Source organism: Balaenoptera physalus (genome assembly GCF_965194825.1).
Source record: "Balaenoptera physalus genome assembly, chromosome: 11".
Classification (NCBI taxonomy): Eukaryota; Metazoa; Chordata; class Mammalia; order Artiodactyla; family Balaenopteridae; genus Balaenoptera; species Balaenoptera physalus.
The window spans coordinates 6,208,959-6,228,838 of record NC_138896.1 but is presented as its reverse complement, the minus strand read 5'-3'; the positions used below and the strand labels follow the sequence as shown (position 1 = coordinate 6,228,838).

General features: G+C 36.2%; 1 protein-coding gene across 4 annotated transcripts in view; it reads right to left on the bottom strand.

Moving 5' to 3' along the window:
• Positions 1-19,880, bottom strand: part of LOC309637976 (uncharacterized protein) — a 278,481-nt gene that overhangs the window by 256,141 nt on the left and 2,460 nt on the right. For all 4 annotated transcript variants that reach the window (XR_014250895.1, XR_014250896.1, XR_014250897.1 and 1 more), the window contains exon 2: positions 19,151-19,247. Coding sequence is in view for 1 of the 4 variants with exons in the window: in XM_082413441.1 (XP_082269567.1) it covers positions 19,151-19,247 (97 nt within the window). In the remaining 3 variants the exon portion in view is untranslated. The remainder of the gene's footprint in view (positions 1-19,150; positions 19,248-19,880) is intronic.

Genomic DNA, 19,880 nt, shown 5'->3' with positions numbered 1-19,880 from the left:
CTGAGTTGCAGATGATAAAATTTATATTAATCAGTTTTCAAGTAAGCTGACATGTTTTGATTCATATATATGTTGTTAAGACCCTTAAGGGAATATTTTTAATCCAAATATTGTATTTTTTCTGTTCTAGATGTTCCATTTAGTTCTTTTTCATATTTTATAGTTCCTTCTTGAGATTTACTACATTTTCATTCATTGTGAGCATGTTGTCTTTTACTGTCAACATACAATTCTGTACCCAGTCAAGCTATCTTTCAAAAATGAGGGAGAAATAAAGACCTTATCAGTATACAAATATTAAATCATTATGTTGTACACCTGAAACTAATATAACGTTATGTGTCAATTATACATCAGTAAAATAAATAAATAAATAAAACTCAGAGATATCTGGGGGAAAAAAAATCAAAAAAAGTAGAGAGTTTATCACCAGAAGACTTCCAATAAAGAAAAATTTCATAAATTTTTGAACAGAAGGGAAATAATCCTAGAAAAAAATCTCTACAAGAATTACCAATAAGCAAAAATATTAAAAAATATGTGAAAAAAACTTTTAAAAATTGACAAAATGAAGGAATAACAATAACTTATCACTTAGCGAGAACTAAAATACTTGTCAACAATTGAATGTAATTTTAGAAGGGGTTGATCATTAATATATTCTAAGATGCTCACATGATTCAGAATTAAAGAATAATTATTAACTAACTTTAGGCTTTGTTAAGAATGCATGTTAAAATAGGTAATGTACTAAAAAAACAGACACAGAATAAGTAATTTCCAAACAGGTTGAGGAGAAAATAATTGAATGAAAATAGACGAAAGAAATTAATCAAAAAGAAGGCAAGGAAGTGGAGTTACAACAATAGAAATAGAAAGGAAAAGATGGCTTAACCCAATTTAATATATCAATAGTACAATAAATGTAAATGGACTATACCCTCCGAATCAAAGACAAAGACAGCCAAATAGGATTAAAATTCAAAATATTATATGCTGCATAAAAAAGACATACCTAAAACATAAGGACACAGAAAACTAGAAAGTCTAGTAATGGAAAAAAGATATATCAAGCAAATACTAGTTAAAAGAAGGCTGACATAATCATAGTAACACCAAACAAAATAGACTATAAACACAATACCAGAGATTTTAAAAGTTGCTAAATATTGGTAAGAGGTTCAGTTCACCAAGAAGATATAACAAGTACAAACCTGTGTAAATCCTAATAATATGGCTTCCAAATATACAAGTTAAATAATTTTGGTGGATAAAAATATCAATACAGAAATTCAATTGCAAATCTTTGTACCAGCAACAATCAAAAACTGTGATTTTTAAAACATGTGCAATAAAATAAATTATACAAGAAACAAAAATGAATTGTACTTTAGAAATAAATCCAACAAAATATATGCATGCTCTTTAGAGTTAAAAATATAAAGTTCTATTGAAAGACATTTAAGATTCCTAAGTAGACGGATATTCCATATTCCTCGAGAGAGTCAGTAACATAACTATGTATATTTTCCCACAATTAATCTATAAAGAATCCAATCCAAATCCCAACTGGATTTGTTATTGTTGTTGTTACTGTTGAAGTTACAAGTTGATTTTACAATTTATTTGGTAGAGCAAAAGCCCCAAAATAGCCACCAAGTTGGGGAGGAGTCTTAAGCTAGTGGACTTGAAGACTTATCATTGAGCTTTATAATTAAGACCCTGTGGTATAAGCAGATAAATAGACATAAACAGAATAGGAAGTCTAGAAACAAATCCATGCAAAATGGATTATAATGATTTATAACAGATCTGGAACTTTTTATCAGTGGGAAAAGGATGGGCTATTCAAAAAGGTGCTGGCATTTTAGTTATTCCTATTAAAAACTGTTATTAGATTTCCTGTATTATATCACACACACACACACACACACACACGCATGCATACACACACACACACACAGATTAGTTACTGGTTGATTGAAAATCAATGTGAGAGACAAAAGCATAAAACTTTTAAAAGGTAATATAAGAAAGTACCTTTACGACCCACAGTAAGAAATATTTCTTAAACAAGATACAAAAAGTACAGTCTACAAAGAAAAATATTTATAAATTGAGCTACATTAAAATTGAATAAGTCTGATGACTAAAATTTACCAAGGAGTAAAAAGATAAGCTCCAAGCTAGGAGAAAATATTTGTCACACACACACATAACTGAAAAAGAACTTATATTGAGAATATACAAAGGGCTTCTATGAATCAAGGTATAAAAGGCAAGCAACACAATATGAAAAGATGTGGACAGGCACTTTACAGAAGAAAAAAGCAATAGAATACATATAAATATACATATATATATTTATTAATAATCAGAGAAACAAAACTTAGCCACAATATAATACTGTTTTATACCTATGAATAGAAAAACATTTAAAGTCAGACAACACAGGGTTGGCAAAATGTAGAGTAACAAAAACTCCCACATACTGCTGACAGGCAAATAGACTAATATAACCACTCTGGAAAACAGTTTGACATAACCTAATAAATTTGAATGTGTGCCTACCCTGTGATTCAGCAACACCACTAATTAGTGTATACTTGAGAGAAACCGTTGCACATGCATACCAGAACGTGTGTACAAGCATGGTCACAGCAGCATTGCTCGTAACTGCAAAATCTGAAATGGGTGTAATATCAATCAACAGTAGAATGGAAAAATAATTTGTTATACAGGCATACCTCAAAGATCCTGTGGGGTCAGTTCCAGAACACAGCAATAGAGCAAATATCACAATAAAGTGAGTCACATGAATTTTTTGGTTTCCCAGTGCATTTAAAAGTTATGTGTACACTATATCATAGTCTATTAAGTGTGCAATAGCATTGTGTCTAAAAAAACAATATACATACTGTAATTTAAACATCTTATTGCTAAAAATGTTAACCATCATCAGATCCTTCAGCAAGTTGTAATCTTTTCGCAGTAGTAACATCAAAGATCACTGACCACAGATCACCATAACAAACATAATAATAATGAAAAAGTTTGGAATAATATGAGAATCACCAAAATGTGACACAGAGACGCGAAGTGTGGAAAAATGACACCAATAGATTTGCTCAACACAGTGTTGTCACAAAACTTCCATTTATAAAAAAAAACACAATGTCTGGGAAGGGCAAAAAAGCAGATTGCAATAAAATAAGGTATGCCTGTATTCATATAATGGAAAATTATACAACAGTGAAAAATAAATTAACTACAGCTACTTACATCAACATGGATAAATCTCAAAAACACAACATGGAAAAAAATAACCAAGTCTTAGACAATTATATACAATTTGTTTTCATTCTATAAGTGTCATAAACAGATAAAACAATAATATGTTATTGATGTAGATAGAAAAACTATAAAGACAAGCAAGGGAAAGATCAACACCAAAACTTTGACCCTGTTACCTCTGGAAGAAGGAAGAGGTTGGGAGGAGAATGAACTCAAGGAGGATCATAATGAGAATTATATCAAAGCAATATTTTACTTTGTGACCTGAATAATAGGTTCGTGATGGCTTTTTATTTTTATTCTTTACACTGGACATAAATTTTTATGTATTCTTTTGTGTGCATAATAAATTTCACAACAAAAAATATTTTTAAAGACGTAGGAGCTAAGAAGAGAAAACACATTTTGAATAAGAAAAAGGAGAGACTCACCCAATCAGACATGAAAAATTTTATAAAATTATAGCCATTAAAACAGTAGAGGAATAGGGTAGGAACAGACAAACCAAAAGAATAGTACAGATTACCTAGGAATAAAACAGAGCCTACAAATTGTTTCATATGTATGTGGGAACTTGTTATATGATGGAGGGGCACTGTAAATTTCTGGGGAAAGGATTCAATAATCAGAGGTGAGCAATAAATAGACAAAAAGAGTGGTTAGTTCTTACTCTGAATAACATGTGTCTCATCCTGCAGGACTGGGAGAGGGAGTAGTGAAGTGCCCCAGCACTGAACTCCGGTGGCCGCATTCCAATCCCCCCTAGGTGGTACACCGGAAGGATGGCCTGGGCAGGTGCCCTGGCCTCTCTGTAACTCACCTCCACATCAGTAAAAAGGGGATGATACAATGATAGTACTTGCCATGCAGCCTTGTACAGATTAAGTAAAATAATCCATTTCAAGTGCTTAATGAAGTACCTGCCCTTGGATGAAAGCTAAATAAAAGGTTAGCTTCCAAAATTATTCAACTTCAAGTTCCTGAAATTAAAGATTTTGTGTGAGAAGGGGGCAAGAAGGGTTTTAAAAATCATCATTTGTTACTTTTCTGTCTCAATTAACAGACTTTGACTTTGAACCGCTTGAGAGTAGCACGTATGCCAATTCAAGTCCGTACCTGACACAGAACTTGCCATGTAATGGATGCTTAATAAATATATATTGTGTTGTACTGATTTAAATTAAGAAGGGAAGGGAAAGTAGCATTGTTATAAAAAGGTAGTCAATGTGGGTGCTGGAAAATGCCACAGCTTTTCACTACTGTGTGGAGAAAAATAAAGCAGTGTTTTAAAGGCCAAACTTAATGGATTCCCAAGGTTGTGCTACTGTGAAAGTATACTACTGTGAAACAGGAATTAGAATCAGTCAATCCAAAATGTAAAATACCATGGAAGATAAGGTAATAAAACATAGTATACTTTAAATGAAGAGTCCAATTAGCCAAACACCAGGGAGAGCTGAAATCAGAATGTAACTTTACACGAGCAGAACAAGGAACAGCTATTAATACCAATGCGTAAAATGGACCAAAGAAAATAAGAAGGAGAGTAGCACAGCAATCATGTGGTATATGCCATCTCACAGCAAACTTCATCACTAAAGAAATAATCGAATGCATCAACATAATTCTTTTGTTAGATACTTAAGTATATATATATCCATAATTAATCCATAATTAAAATAATCGAATCAGTAGAAATCAAACCTGATGAAAAAACTATATATTGTCCATCTTCAAAGAATAATATCTGTGCCAAATTAGCAAGTTTTATAGCAGAATAAGGTTCAGGAACTGCCTAATTCTACATTATATTGGTTATCACTGATTTGAGGTTTCATCGAAATAAAATATAGAAGAAATATATGACTTAATTGGTATTATTGTTACCAAAAACACTTAAGAAAATATATTTTATTTTGAAATCTACATCAGAAACACTTTCAGGTGACATTAAAAAGTTTCATAATTTTTCACATGAAAAAATGTGATATAAATATACTCCATATAAAAATGTATGGCAAAATTTTCAAAATACTTTGTCTTCTTTTAGAAGTATATAGCCAAGAGGTTTAAATGTCAGGGGAATTATGATGAGATACTTCTTCAAAAAAGTATATTTTCAATTTCATGACCAAAAAGTGAATTTGAAAAGCTCTGATCCTTTTTGCTTTTTCATTATCATTTCAGAAATGATTGACTGTATATCAAAACTGGATCTTCCAAGCTATTACATTTCACCATCTGGTTAACCTTGCCAGGAAAGCACTAGAAAACAAACCTCACACATTAGAATTTCATCCACTCTGCAGAGTTATCCTGATCATAAAGAGTTGCCCAAAACTGAGATGAATTATTATGGAGACTAGAAGAGGGCTACATTAACTGAATGTGATTGAATTCAGCTAGAACTGCACCTACAACAAACCCTACGGTATAATACTGTCGGTGCTGCTGGTACATGTGCAGAACAGAAGTGCTGGCTGTTCAGCTCATGTTCACCCAAACAGCATAATATTGTATATCCAGACACAAGGACATTTAGAGTTTCTGAGTTTTTAACAATAATTGTGCTTGATTCACAAGGACATCTCAACGTTCTATAACACCTTTCATATATTTCTCCAATGTTTCTGGACCAAATCAGATCTGATGCAAAAATTATCATGATCCTAAAATTATGACAAAATCATTGCCCCATAAGTAATAGCAAGAACTCATGAAAATTGTAGAAGCGAACTGAGATTTAGGGCAAGAATCCAAAGGACTATCCAAACAACAGTGATAGGAAATATACAATTCAGACTGAGAATTTATAAAATGGTCCCAGAAGATGTTACTGGAATTAAGTGGAAGATAGTACCCACCATACCTATACCCTTTTCATCTTTGCCTGTATTATGTGCAGGAAAGTAGTGGTTTTACAAGTGAAAGGTGGCACAAAGAAATTATTTGTGGTCTAAAATATTCTGGGGGTAAAACACAAAGAAGGTAAGGTGCAAATGTGATAATAAATACTCACGATGTTTACTTTGGAGAATGTAATTATCGTGGCTGTGGCTTCGACTTTTGGTAGTCCAGAAACTACCTTGTCATTTCCCTACACACAATATGAAATTAAGTTTGGTGCTCTGCCGACAAGAGTATTCACTCCTATTACAGCTTTGCCTTTTATTCCCACAGAATGCCAAGAACTTCCAAAATGCATTACCATGAAAATGTCTTGGGTGACTTTACTACACATTTATATTGCAAGGTAATCAATAAATTATTATTTCAATATTTATTGGAATCTCAGAATAAGAAAGAAGATAGATTATACAAATTCATCTTCTGTGATTAATGGATGTTCCAGCAGAAGGCATACACTGATGGAGTAGGTCAGTATGCAGACTATATTACTGAATATTTCAACCTGGGTTGTAAATATAGTATCTGTTTCTCTTAGGGACTGTCACACTGAGTGCAGTATAAAAGGCAATAAATTTCAACAGATTAATTAACTCTTTGGTTACTGGGGCTGTGTGTCACCTATCCTGGCACCTAATAAAAATTCCTTTAATGCCAAGCCATAAAGAAGGGCCTCTTTGGAAATGAGTTATTAACAGCATTTCGTGAATAGATGGAGAAATTGTAGCCGAGCCATTTAAGTGTCATAAAGTACGGCAAAGGCTGCTGGAGGCCTCTGAGGGACGCCAGGCAATACCATAACAATCAAATCTGAGATGGAAGAGGGATTGAGCTGTCCGCTCAGAATTTTTATATTGTCAAAGAGCAGCGAGGAAATAATGTGATCAAGAAGTGAATTAACCTTGTGTGTGAAAGAAAGGGGATGATCTGATGGAAAAGGCAGTAAAGTAAAAATCACTCCATAATGCCCACATCGCAGGCGAGTCATGAGGGGCTCCTAATGTCTGCAGGCTGTCAGAGAGCTGATCCAGACCTCTAAGCACCATAAACCCATTCCCTGCATTAGCCTGTAATTGGAATACATTTATTCATGCTTTTTTAGTTCTTCAGGGTCTCCGTGTTGTATACCCACCGAGCATTAATTCCTATAAATGTTCTATCTTTGCAGACTCCTGCAAGCCGCTAGACGTTCTAGCGTGGGAATTAACATTCAGCGAGGGAGGAAGAAAGTGCTGTGTACGTAGTACAAGATTTGAATCCATCTCCCATTTTGAACTATATTGTTTAATTTAGCACCTTGACTGCCTCCCCCCAAATATCCTTTGGATGCTTTTGATGAATGTCTAGTGATCATGTTTTGTCAAGTTTTATATTTCAAGGCAAGAGTTCCTACAAGAAGAAATTAATAAATAATGAAGACTAACCAATTGATTTTAATAATGCTAGGATAACTATCTTTCAAAATGTAAATTTCACTTTTTTATTTGAGGTTGCATCTCAATATAGGATACTTTTCTACACATAACTCCCATATCATGTAAAAATAATAATAAAATTTAAATCAATATTTTTTTCCTGGTAACAGTACCTTTAGCCTAAGTCACTTAGTAGAACCAAACCCAGCAAATACTATCAAGTAGGTGCCTAGCACACAGGGCATCTACCATAGACGAAGCACTGCTTTAAATGCTTTATGTACGTTAACTAAGGAGACCTTGATGACAACCCTATGAGGTGGGTACTTTTACTACTATCTCCATTTATAAAAATTAGGAAGGTGGAGCACAGAGAGGTTAAGTAAATTCCTCAAGGTCACACAGCTGACTTGAAACCGCAAAAATCTGGCTCTAGCAGTCTGGATTTTTAGCCACTTTGCAAATTGTTTCTCCGAGAAATAGTTAATAGAGCCAACATACTGCTTAAATTACTCTCCCCAAACAATGGATATTCTATTTGTACTCTAATAATTAAAGTTACATAGGAATGTGCATAAATGTGTGTGTGCACTGTCCTCAGGGATTTTACACCTTGGGCTGTCCCTCATCTCTCCTGTATTGTCAATCATTCTCTTTTTCTATGAGGGAAAGTTCCCATTAGCACAGAGATGTGCTCTGGTGTCTTCTGACATTAGCCTTCATCTCCTGATCCTACATCCCCTTAGAGCTACCCTTACTGCCTCAGGGCCAAACTCCTCCAAGGAGTAGTATTTGCATGCTGTCTCTACTCACTCAGGCCCCATGAATCCTTTGTCCTCTTATGAATCCACCTCCTTCCTCAGCATCCTGTGCTAAATCCAAAGGTCACTTACACATCCTCATTTATTAGTTCAACCTTTTGGCAAAAAGGACACAGTTAACCGCTCCCTCCTTGAAAAATGCTGCCTTTGCGGCTTCCAGGATGCCATCTTCTGCCTGCCCTCCTCCCCCTATTTACCCGGGTTTCCCTTCACTGGCTCCTCTTGTACCCAGATCTGAGATGCTGAGGTTCTTCAGACTTGGCTGTGGGCCTGCTGTCACCTCTCATCCACTCCCCTGTGGTCAAGTCATCAACTACATGGATTCAAAAACCATCTTTTTGCTGATGACACTTACATTTTTATCTCCTCTTTTTGCTCCAAATGTAGATAGCCAACTGCTCCCTGACGTCTCAGTGTATATGTCTTAAAGACATCTCAGATTTAACATATACAGAATGGAACTCTTGATTTTCCCCACATGACCTAAAAAAGAAAACAAAAAACAAACAAAAAAAAGCAGTACCTTCCAGCTAGTGGCTTAAGCCAGAAATCGAGGTGTCATCCAAAGTCCCTGCTATCTCATCTGCCAGCTACTGGTTTATGTGTGATATTTTATTCAGTTCTGGCCACCAACTGTGAGGGAGAGATTTTCCTTATCTGTAGAAACACACACAGAAGGAAATGCCTCTCTCGTCCGGGTGATGACTGAAAACTGCTGCTACGATTCTGTGGTTCTGTGAGGGGACATCACCGACCTGGTACAGAGGGCAGAACAGAAAGTGGCCAGCACCTGGGGACGTGACTGTGCCACAGAACTGACCAAGGCCCACCTCTGGACTTCTTAGTAAGGGCACCAATAAACTCCTCACTGTAAGATGCTTGTCATTGGGTCTTAGGTTATTTGAATCCAAAAGCAATCTGCCTGACACATCCCTTTTCTATCAGTTATCTGCACAACAAATTATCTCAGAACTTAGCGGTTCAGAACAGCAATAAATGTGGTATGTCTTAACGTTTCTGGGGGTCACGAACTCCGAAGTGGATTAGCTGGGTGGTCCTGGTTTGGGGTCTCTCAGGAGGCCGCGGATATTATGTTGACTGCGGCTGAGTCAACTGGAGGTTTGACGGGGCAGGTGGATCCACTTCCAAAATGGCTCATTCTCATGGGTCCTTCACAGGCACAACCTGGCACTTGCTGGGGGGCGGGGGGGGTCTCAGTTCCCTCCCACAAGGGATTCTCCACAGGCTGCTAGCTCATGACATGGCAGCTGACCTCGCTCCAAATGATCAATCCAAGAGAGAGCAAACCAAGTGGAAGCTATTTTTTTTTTATGACCATGCCTCAGAAGTCACAGAGCATTACCTCTGCCACCTTCCATTCATCAGAAGAGAATCACGAAGTCCAGCCCAGAATTAAGGGGCGGAAATTAGTCCTCATCTTAGGAAAAGATACACAGACATATTTTAAAACCATCACATGCACCTTTTCTCACTGCATTCTAATGCCAGTGATCTTTCAGCTTCTAGAATTTGAAGTCCTTTCCACCTCAGAGCTCGAGCACATATGACCATGATTACCTGGAATGCTCCTCCTTTGAATTTCTCTCCTTCAGGCTGGCCCTCCCTCAACAACTTTCTGAAGTTGCTTCCCCACCCCATTCATTTCTGTCTTGGGCCCTTGTTTCTTTCCTTCATCACAATTTACTGCTACTTGATTTTACTTTTTTGTTGGTCTGTATTCACCCCTTGGAAATACGTTTCATCTTTTGTTTTGTCCATGCAGCATGTGGGGCCTTAGTTCCCTGACCAAGGATCAAACCCGTGCCCCCTGCAGTGGAAGTGCAAAGTCTTAACCATGTGGGACCGCCAGGGAAGTGGTTACCATCACATCCCCAGCATCTAACAAAGTCTGTCAGGTAGCAGGCACTCAAAAACAGAGCGAATGAATGAATGAGAAAAACTTGGGCATGCGTCCACAAAATGTTTTTGAACAGTGGCATCTGCACAACCATTCAGAGGACGATATCTAAGATGATAAGGAGCTCAGGAAGTTCAATATGCAGAGAGATATTGTAGCTATCTTTAGCTAGAATAAAGCTAAAGATTATATTCTTTTGAATATTCAAAGGACTATCCTTGGGAAAAGAGATTAAATTTCTTCTTTCTGATTCATGGAGTAGAATTAGAATGAATGGGTAAAAATTATGGGAAAACAGAGTTTAGTTCAATAAAAGGAAGACTTTTCTAATGATTAGTTACCTAAAAAAAATGAAACCCATTGATCTGTAAGAGAGTAAGCTTCCTATCATTTAAACATATGCTCTAAGACCACCTGCCTTCAATGTCAGAGAAGAAATTCAGATATTGGCAACCGATTGGACCAGATGACTCTAAGCTCCCTTTGTACATTCTAGGACTCTATAATATAAGCCTTAACAAAATATACATTAAAAACTTTCCCACTAAAAAAATTTTTGAGATGTAATAATGAGATAAACATCCATAAGAAAAGATTTCTCTCTACACTCGCATGCTTTTGGAGATTTTGATTACACAGAAAATGAAATTTAAAAAAAATTTTTTATGATTACAAAAGGAGTGTGTTTATTTTCAAAATCTAAATCCTGTCATATATTGATGAAATATTGATTTCAGAGCTAAAGAGGTTTTAATTGAATGTTTCACCATGAGGCATATTTTCTCATATCCTTTGTTTCTGGAAATAATAAACTATATTAGCTATAGTTTTTACTTCTGCATTTACTTAATCTTTTAAACATCATATAAGGGAAAAAATTATTCTTCAGAAAATAATATAAATGGACTTCAAAATGTGAATGGATAAACAAACTGTGGTACATTCATACACTAGAATATGATTCAGCAATAAAAAGAAATGAGTTATCAAGTCATGAAAAGGTCTGAAAGAACTTTAAATGCATATTGCTAAAGAAAATAAGTCAATCTGAAAAGGCTACATACTGTATGATTCCAACTATACAACTTCTGGAAAAAGTAAAACAATGAAGACAGTAGATCAGTGGTTGCCAGGGGTTCATGGGGGAGGGAGGGAAGGATGAATAGGTAGATGGAGCACAGGGGATCTTTAGGGCAGTGAAACTGCTATGTTAGATACTTTAAATGGTGGATACAGGACATGTCTTTATACATTTGTCCAAGTCCACAGACACCAAGAGTGAATCCTAATGCAAACTATGGACTTTAGTTAATCATAATGTATCCATATTGGTTCATCAATTGTAATAACTATACCACTCTAATACAAATGTTAATATAGGGGAAACTGGGTGGGGCATATGGGAACTCTTTGTACATCTGCAAAAGTGAATAATAAGAGATTGTGATAATTTGGTGTAACCCATATGGTATTAAGCATTAAGGTATGTAAAGACAGAGAATGGGGAGGAGAATGAGACAATAATGAGGTATAAAACGTAAATCCAAAATTTGAAGGATTATAGAATTTGTAAAAAAAACAAAAATTGTAGAAAAGGATACAATCCAGCCTAGTGAAACCAAATGACTGAAGGTTCAGAAGGAGAAACACTATTAGGGAGTGTATTCCCACTAATAATGAGTATTATAAATATTCATGTAAGATAGCGAAGATGTTGGCCTTGGCTGAGCTTATGATTTACTGAAATATTCAACACATATTTGCTTGGGTAAAACACTGTGATAATTAGACATCAACCCTGCTCTCAAGAAGCTTGCTGGAAACTGAGAATTACATGATTTCATAAAATAAAAGACAGATCAGGAAACTGATCTGGAACCCCTAACATTGGCTGTCTTAGGAGAGGGGAAACTAACTAAATGAGTTAACTAACTAAATGAGACCAGGGGTATGTGATCAACTTTTCATCACATATGCATCTGCAACTTCTGAATTTTTAACTATGTGGCTACATTTCATAATCATAAAGAACATTGAAACTTAAAGAAGACAGTAAAATTAAAATTACATAAATATTTAAATAAAGAATCCAGAAATACCAGAATAAAGCATGTCTGGGGCATTTTCTCTGACCAGTAGTCTGAAGCATAGCCTATTAATTAAGCACAAAAGAAAAGGAAATAATTCAAGTTGAGTTCAATCCTCAAATTGCTGACTTTCTTCCAAGGTTCAGATCCAGATGAAGACCCACCCCTACATTTACATGAAAGTGGAGGACTAAAATAATCCTTTTGTTTGAGTCTCAAAATCACATTTCTATATTAAATATCACTACCTCTAAATTTGCATACATTTAGATATTTCAACCATCCAGAATTACATTGTGCATGTATGTTCTCGTTGGAGCTTTCAAGAAAATTTAAAAGTATGGCATCGCTGCCCATTTTAGCAATATCAGTAACTAATGTGCTCCAAAATCTAATGAGATTAATACTCAGAAATCCATTTTTAAAGGTAAGACAAAATAACCTTCAGACTGTACTGTTTCGTGAACAGCCATAAAAAATGTTTCTTCCATTGTTGAGGTTCATAATGTGATTGAATGACTCTGAAATATTCCAATTATTCTTAATAAGTCACAAACCAATGAATAACACACCTCAGATGTCCAAGGCAAACCCAGTCAATCTGGGAATTTGTAATCTGGTATAATCCCAATGATAGCTTTGGCAATCATTCACTCAACTAAGTTTATTACAGACCATTTGTATTAAATAACTGTACCAACTATCACGTTATAAACAGAATTGAGTTATTCAGGATACTCTATTCCAACTCCCTCACATACAAATCTGTTCGTACAGCTCATATGCGTTGAGTGCCCCCTATACAGAAAGTACTACATAAGACAGTAAAGGTAAACAGAAAACATGGTCACTGCCTTCCTACAGGTCACAGACCAGTAAAGGGAGAGAGAAAGAGAGAAGCATGGAAACTGGAAAACACTGTGATTAGTGTTCTAATAGAAGCAAACAGAAGTGAGTATAAAAACTGTGGTGGCCCACGAGATGGGACTGTTAACCTACTCAGCAAGGGGACAATGGTGAGGGCTCTTGGGAAGGATGCTATTTCTCAGTTATAGAGCGTGACAGTGGCAGAGCCTTGCTAGAATTCAGATCTCTGGATTCCCAGGCAGTATTCATTTTGCTACCCTTGTTCCCTAACAACTTGATCAAAGGTCATCAATACTGTAGCTATAGCACACAAGTACATGAGGGAGTAATTTAAGCAATGTTTCAAAGCCGTGTCTTGCTAACAATCACCTACTACACAGAGTGAAACGGATCTTTTAAACAACACTAACTTTGTACCAAAAGCATTTAACGCTCACACACAGGCATGGCATGATATATATGTGTGTGTACATGCAGTTTCACATAGAAGTTAATAAAAACACATAGCTAGGAAGAAGTGTTACTTCCAAACCACAGGTCCAATTCAGTCTATTTACAATCACTTTAGTACGGAAAGTTTGTTAACTAACCAACTGTCAGACTGTATTGCTACAAAACTCTTTATCCCAGCAGGATACTTAAATTAGAAGCGAGGATGAATCTTTTCCATATTGGCATCTCTCTCATTCAACAGAATGTGTTTCAGAGGGATTGCCTGGCTTAATGCAGCTAATTCAATACAAAACTGGGTTTGCTACTTAGACTGTCCAAATACCCTATCCTCCTCAAATGTGTGCAAAGCAGTTAAAACCTCTGACGTTATGACTGATAAGAATTAAGGTACTCCAGCACACCAAATGGTAATTCCCAACGGGTAGCAAAAGACCAAATTTGGCAATGTAATAGATAACTCCCACTATTTCAGAGAACTGAAAATGCTGTGTCAATCCACTGGCTTTTAAGGAATGACACTGTTCTTCTGTCCCAGAACCAACAGCAATAATAATGGATAATAATCAGTGGGTATTGCCCCCAAACCATTTTAATGAGAAGATGCGGCTTGCGTATAACTCTTGGTATTCTCAAAACTCTTATGAATAATGACCTTTAATATAATATGAGAATGCCACTTTATTTTTTAAAATGGCTTTAAGATAATTTGAGTCTTATTTGCAGGGTGATGTGCACTACATCTCCCCAGAATCGGCTGTTCTTCACCGAGGTTATATTCAGCAGCGTGCCCTTGGAAACAGAGCCTGTGTCTCATGTTTAAGTGCGTGTGGTGTCAGCTATTCCCTGGTCCCTATGCTGCCACACATGTGAATGGAATTTCTCCTGTTATCTCATAAGCCTGAAAAATACACTGTTTTTATTCCATTCTTCCTAGCAAACTTAAGACAAAAAATTAGGGGGGAAAGGTAAGGGAAAACACCATCTTCTACTTGATAGCATGCCAAAGAGGAGTAAATCAAAATGCTACAATTTTTCTCCAAGTAGTTGGTCCCCAGCCTTTTTCCCCTGATGAATACAATAGACTATTATTACAAGATGTTTTAAGTAATATTTCTCTTTCCATTTTCGTCCTATTGCAGATAATTTAAATGTCTAAGTGAATGCAATCTAGCCATTCTACTTCAAAAAGAATTTACATTGCGGTTAAGACCTAAATCACATTAAAATAATCACACACAGTATAAACAGAATAACAGAGCCTTTGTTCGAATTAGATAGATAATCAGATAAATGGATATATATATATCCAAAGACATGAGAAGTTTATTTTATGAAAGGCTGTTGTGATGAAATTAAACTAAAGGCAGCTGAATCATGGTCACATATTATATAGTTGTAATGAAAACTGATTAAGAGAATTTCAGAGGTGGGGAGGGGATTTGCTAAGAGGGTATTGGGGAAAGAGACTTCAGCTAGTTGCTTTAAATCCAACAGTTCTATTAGCAATTTATGGATTTGATTATACCTTCAAAATGAACACTAACCCAGTAAGAACTCCAGCAGAAAGACCCTAAAATTTTGTGATATGGGGTAATCAGGTTGGCAACCATCAGTATAATAGACATGATCCAAAGAACCAGCAATTCATGGTAAACATAGCTGAGTAACACATTTCTCATAAGAAAAGACAAAATCTCATTTTTAAGACTAATTCAAAGAACTGAGAAAATCCTTCACATTAAACCACATCCTTGATTTATTGGTCAGTGATTACAATATTTCAGTTTCAGGACTTTAGCTTTTAAGCTGAAAGAAGTAATTTCCTTAAAATTTATATACAGGGCTTCCCTGGTGGCGCAGTGGTTGAGAGTCTGCCTGCCGATGCAGGGGACACAGGTTCGAGCCCTGGTCTGGGAAGATCCCACATGCCGCGGAGCAACTGGGCCCGTGAGCCACAACTACTGAGCCTGCGCGTCTGCAGCCTGTGCTCCGCAACAAGAGAGGCCACGATAGTGAGAGGCCCGCGCACCGCGAAGAAGAGTGGCCCCCGCTTGCCTCAACTAGAGAAAGCCCTTGCACAGAAACGAAGACCCAACACAGCCAAAAATAAATAAATAAATAAACTTTTTTAAAACTTATATACAATATCTTAAAAGATTAAAGACAACAGCCACGTCATTTACCTATCCAGGCTTTATTTAACTGTATTTATTCAACTGTAGAAACTTCTCTAGAGTACAGAGAAAACAGAAATAGGTAAAAACCTACCTTTCTGTCATGAATTGGTCCAATATTAGTTACAAAGAGAAATAGCACAGAACAAATTTCCTCCTGGTTCTTTGATTCTTTGTTTCTTTGAAATGCAAAAATACAATGTATTTAGAAAGCAGTTTCTATGTCAAGTAATGAATATTATTTTACATATTAAGTATATCTATATATTATGCTATTAATTTCTTGGAAGAGTTTCACTATGCATTTTGCAAGCTGACTTGAGATTTTTACTTACTTTCTAGTATTAAATATAACACATTGCCTCAACTGCAATTTTAACTAACCAAATATTAGTGTGACTTCCACAAATCAGGCTAATATTGTAATGAAAGCTTGCACCTTATTTATTTCAGAAGTCAGTAACAAAAAAAATCTAAAACACAAACAATAATGTATTTTATGGTCAAATGAAAGCTTCGATACTAACTAAAAATTTTTAATTTATTTAATTGTATGAATGAATCAAAACTTATCATTTGCATAAAAGCATCTTGGGCAAAATTTCCTGACAGAGAGTTCCTCTTAATATTTCTCCCCTTAGAATAGGTACAAGACTGATCTGCCGGGCACTAGGTTCTGCTAAGTGGTGACTGTTTTATTCCAAAGATGCAGAGTAGCCATCTAACCCCTGCTGCAAGGTTGTCTCCTAAGACACCAATGTGAGAGGCCCTGAAGATGTACAGTGTGGTGCCCTGGCTAAGGACATACCCAAAATTACCTCCTAATTGTTAAGTGGTCACAATCTGTGTCCTGAAGACATATGAACAATAAGAACAAAACTCCACAAGAATAATGTTCACCTTTGGTAGACCCTAAGCAGCAGATTTCTCATTGGAAACAATGCAAGCAGAAAGATCCTCTGCCGAAACATCTTTAAAGTATTGAATGGAAAACATCTATCATCCTGAAATTCAAAATCCAACAAAAATAACTTGCAAAAACAAAGGCGAACTAAAAACTTCATCAAAAAAGCAAAAATTAACTCGAAATGTGATCACAGATCTAAATGTAGAACCTAAACTATAAAACTTCTCAAGGAAAACAGAAGAAAAATCTTTATGACTTTGGGTTAGGCAAAGATTAATCAGATATGACACAAAAAGCATATCCACCAAAAAAATTATAAATTATAAATTGAACCACATTAAAATTAAGAACTTCTACTCTGTAAAAGACAGTATAAAGAAAATGATAAAGGAAACCTCAACATGGAGGAAAATATTTCAAACTCTCATTTCTGATAAAAGGATTTGCATGTATATATATATAGATATAGATATATATAACTATAACTATATATAACTATGGATATATAAATATATATATATATATATATATATCCCAAAATGAATAGTAAGAAAACAAGCGAACCAATTTTTTTAATGGGTAAAATATTTGAGCAGACACTTCACCAAGAAATACAGAAGATATATAGGATGATATAGGATGCCAATAAGCATATGAAAAGATATTTGATATCACTAATCATTAGGAAATTGCAAATTAAAACCACAGTGAGATAATACTACACACCTACTAAAATGGCTAAAATTCAAAAGACTGACCATACCAAGTGTTAGCAAGGATGGGGAGCAACCAGAATTCTTATGTGTTGCTGGTGGGAATGTAAGATGGTACAACTACTTTGCAACAGTTTAGCAGTTTCTTAAAAAGTTAAATACACACCTACTATATGACCCAACCATTCCACTTCTAGATATTTATCCAAGAGAAATGAAACCTCTGTCTACACAAAGACTTGTACATGAAGGCTCAAAAGCAGCTTGATGAATAACAGCCAAACCTGGAAACAACCCAAACGTCTATGAACAAGTGGAATGATAAACAAAGTGTACAATGCATGCAACTGAAGATTACTTGGCAGTAAAAAGGAATTAACTATTGATAAACACAGCAACATGGGTGAACAGCAAAATAATTTATCTCAGTGGAGAAAGGCAGACAAAAAAAGTATATAAGATAGGTTTCCATTTATTTAAAATTCTTAAAATTTCAGACTAATTGATAGTGATATAAAGCAAATTAATGGTTGCTTGCAGAAAGGGTAGCGGCAGGGTTGGGTCAGGGGGACAGAATATAAACGGACAGGAGGAATCTTTGGAGATACTCCTGGTATGCTCATTACCTTGATTTTGGAGATGTTTGTGTGGATATATACATATATCAAAACATCAAATTGTGCACCTTAAGAACGTGTGGATTATGTCAATTATTCTTCAATAAAGTTGTCAAAAAGTATACCATCAATCAAATTGGTTACGGTTCTGAATTGCTCGTATTCTTGCTTTATAATTGTAAATTATTTTGACTTTATTTGTCCTCATTGATTTCATTGCTGTGTGTCTATTTTAACCCTACTGCATGCAGTAATGGATATTTTTGCAACAGTATGTTTAGACTAAATTTTTAAAACAGTAACATGAGTCTATGCATGCCCTGCAATTCCAATATTAATCATTAATATCCATAGTTAAACATTGATATGGGGGTTTTCTAGCTCTCATGGTGAGCCCTGAGTTGACAGCTGGCTGACCATGAAAGTTTAAAAAAAAAAAGCCAGCAAAATCCCCCAGCCTTGTAAGTACAATTGCCCCTTTCCCATTCGAGTGCCAGAGCGACCACGAAGACGAATGATTCATCTTCATATTCAATCCACCACAGGCAGGAAGCGCCTTAGTAGCCCTGATGCCATAGCACACCAGGAGGTATCCCTGTCGCCACCGGACTGGTGAGAGACCCAGTTCCAGAGAACTGAGAGGCTGCATTTGAGACTTTCTTCTCACACCAACCTTCCTAGTTTGGTTTCCCCCCAAAGCTTAACCTAAGACAACTACCTGTGTGCAGCCAGGTCATTTGGGAGGTGATCCTAGTAAGAAGCAGTAAGGGAATGGGGAGAAAGATATAGAAGATGATACGAGAGTGTGTTATTGAAGTTGCTGCTGTGGGCAACCAGAACTCAATTTTCACCAGGACCTCTGAAGAAGCATGGAGAATGGTCTTACAAAACTGTCTTGTTACAGGTTGAAAGACAAGAACCTTTATCCATTGGCTACTGTCTCCTGATTGAAAGCTGACCCAGGAGTGTTAACTCACCAACACTTCAAAGCTGTGCGTGGCGTGAGCTGAGAGAGCTACTGCTGGCCTCCGGTAGGCAAAGTCAGAAGAGCCTCGAGGCAGAAAGCAGAGCAGCCTGGCAAAACACAGAGGAGAGAAACTTTCAGGGAGAAGAGTGGAAGCTTGCGTGAACCTGTCCCCCCAGTGAGTCAGAAACTAGAAAGGATGCTGAGAATACGAGTCAGGACACCAGAGGCTTTTGACACAACAGGACTATGAATTTCTTAGAAGTTATAACCAATTCACAGCTGCACATCTTTAATTTTGTTTGACCACAAGGGTTATCACAGGGGTAAATGGGCAGCAATGCACCAGTCAGTATTGGTTAAATGCCTCCTCTATAACAAGTACTTCTCCAGATCATCTCTCATACAGCTCATATTTGACCTGTAAAAATATGTCACTGACTGTATTACTTCGCCAGGACTGCCACAACAAAATACCAGATCCGGTGGCTTAAACAACAGAATGTATTTCCTCACAGTTCCAGAAGCTAGAAGTTCGAGATCAGGGTGTTGGCCGTGTCTTCACATGGTCTTCCCTCTGTACATGTCTGTATCCACATTTCCTCTTTTTACGGGGTCACGAATCAGATTGGATTAGAGTCCACCCTCGTTATTTCATTTTAACTTAATTACCTCTTTAATGAGCCTATCTTCAAATACAGTCACATCCAAGGGCACTGGAGGCTAGAACTTCAACATATGGA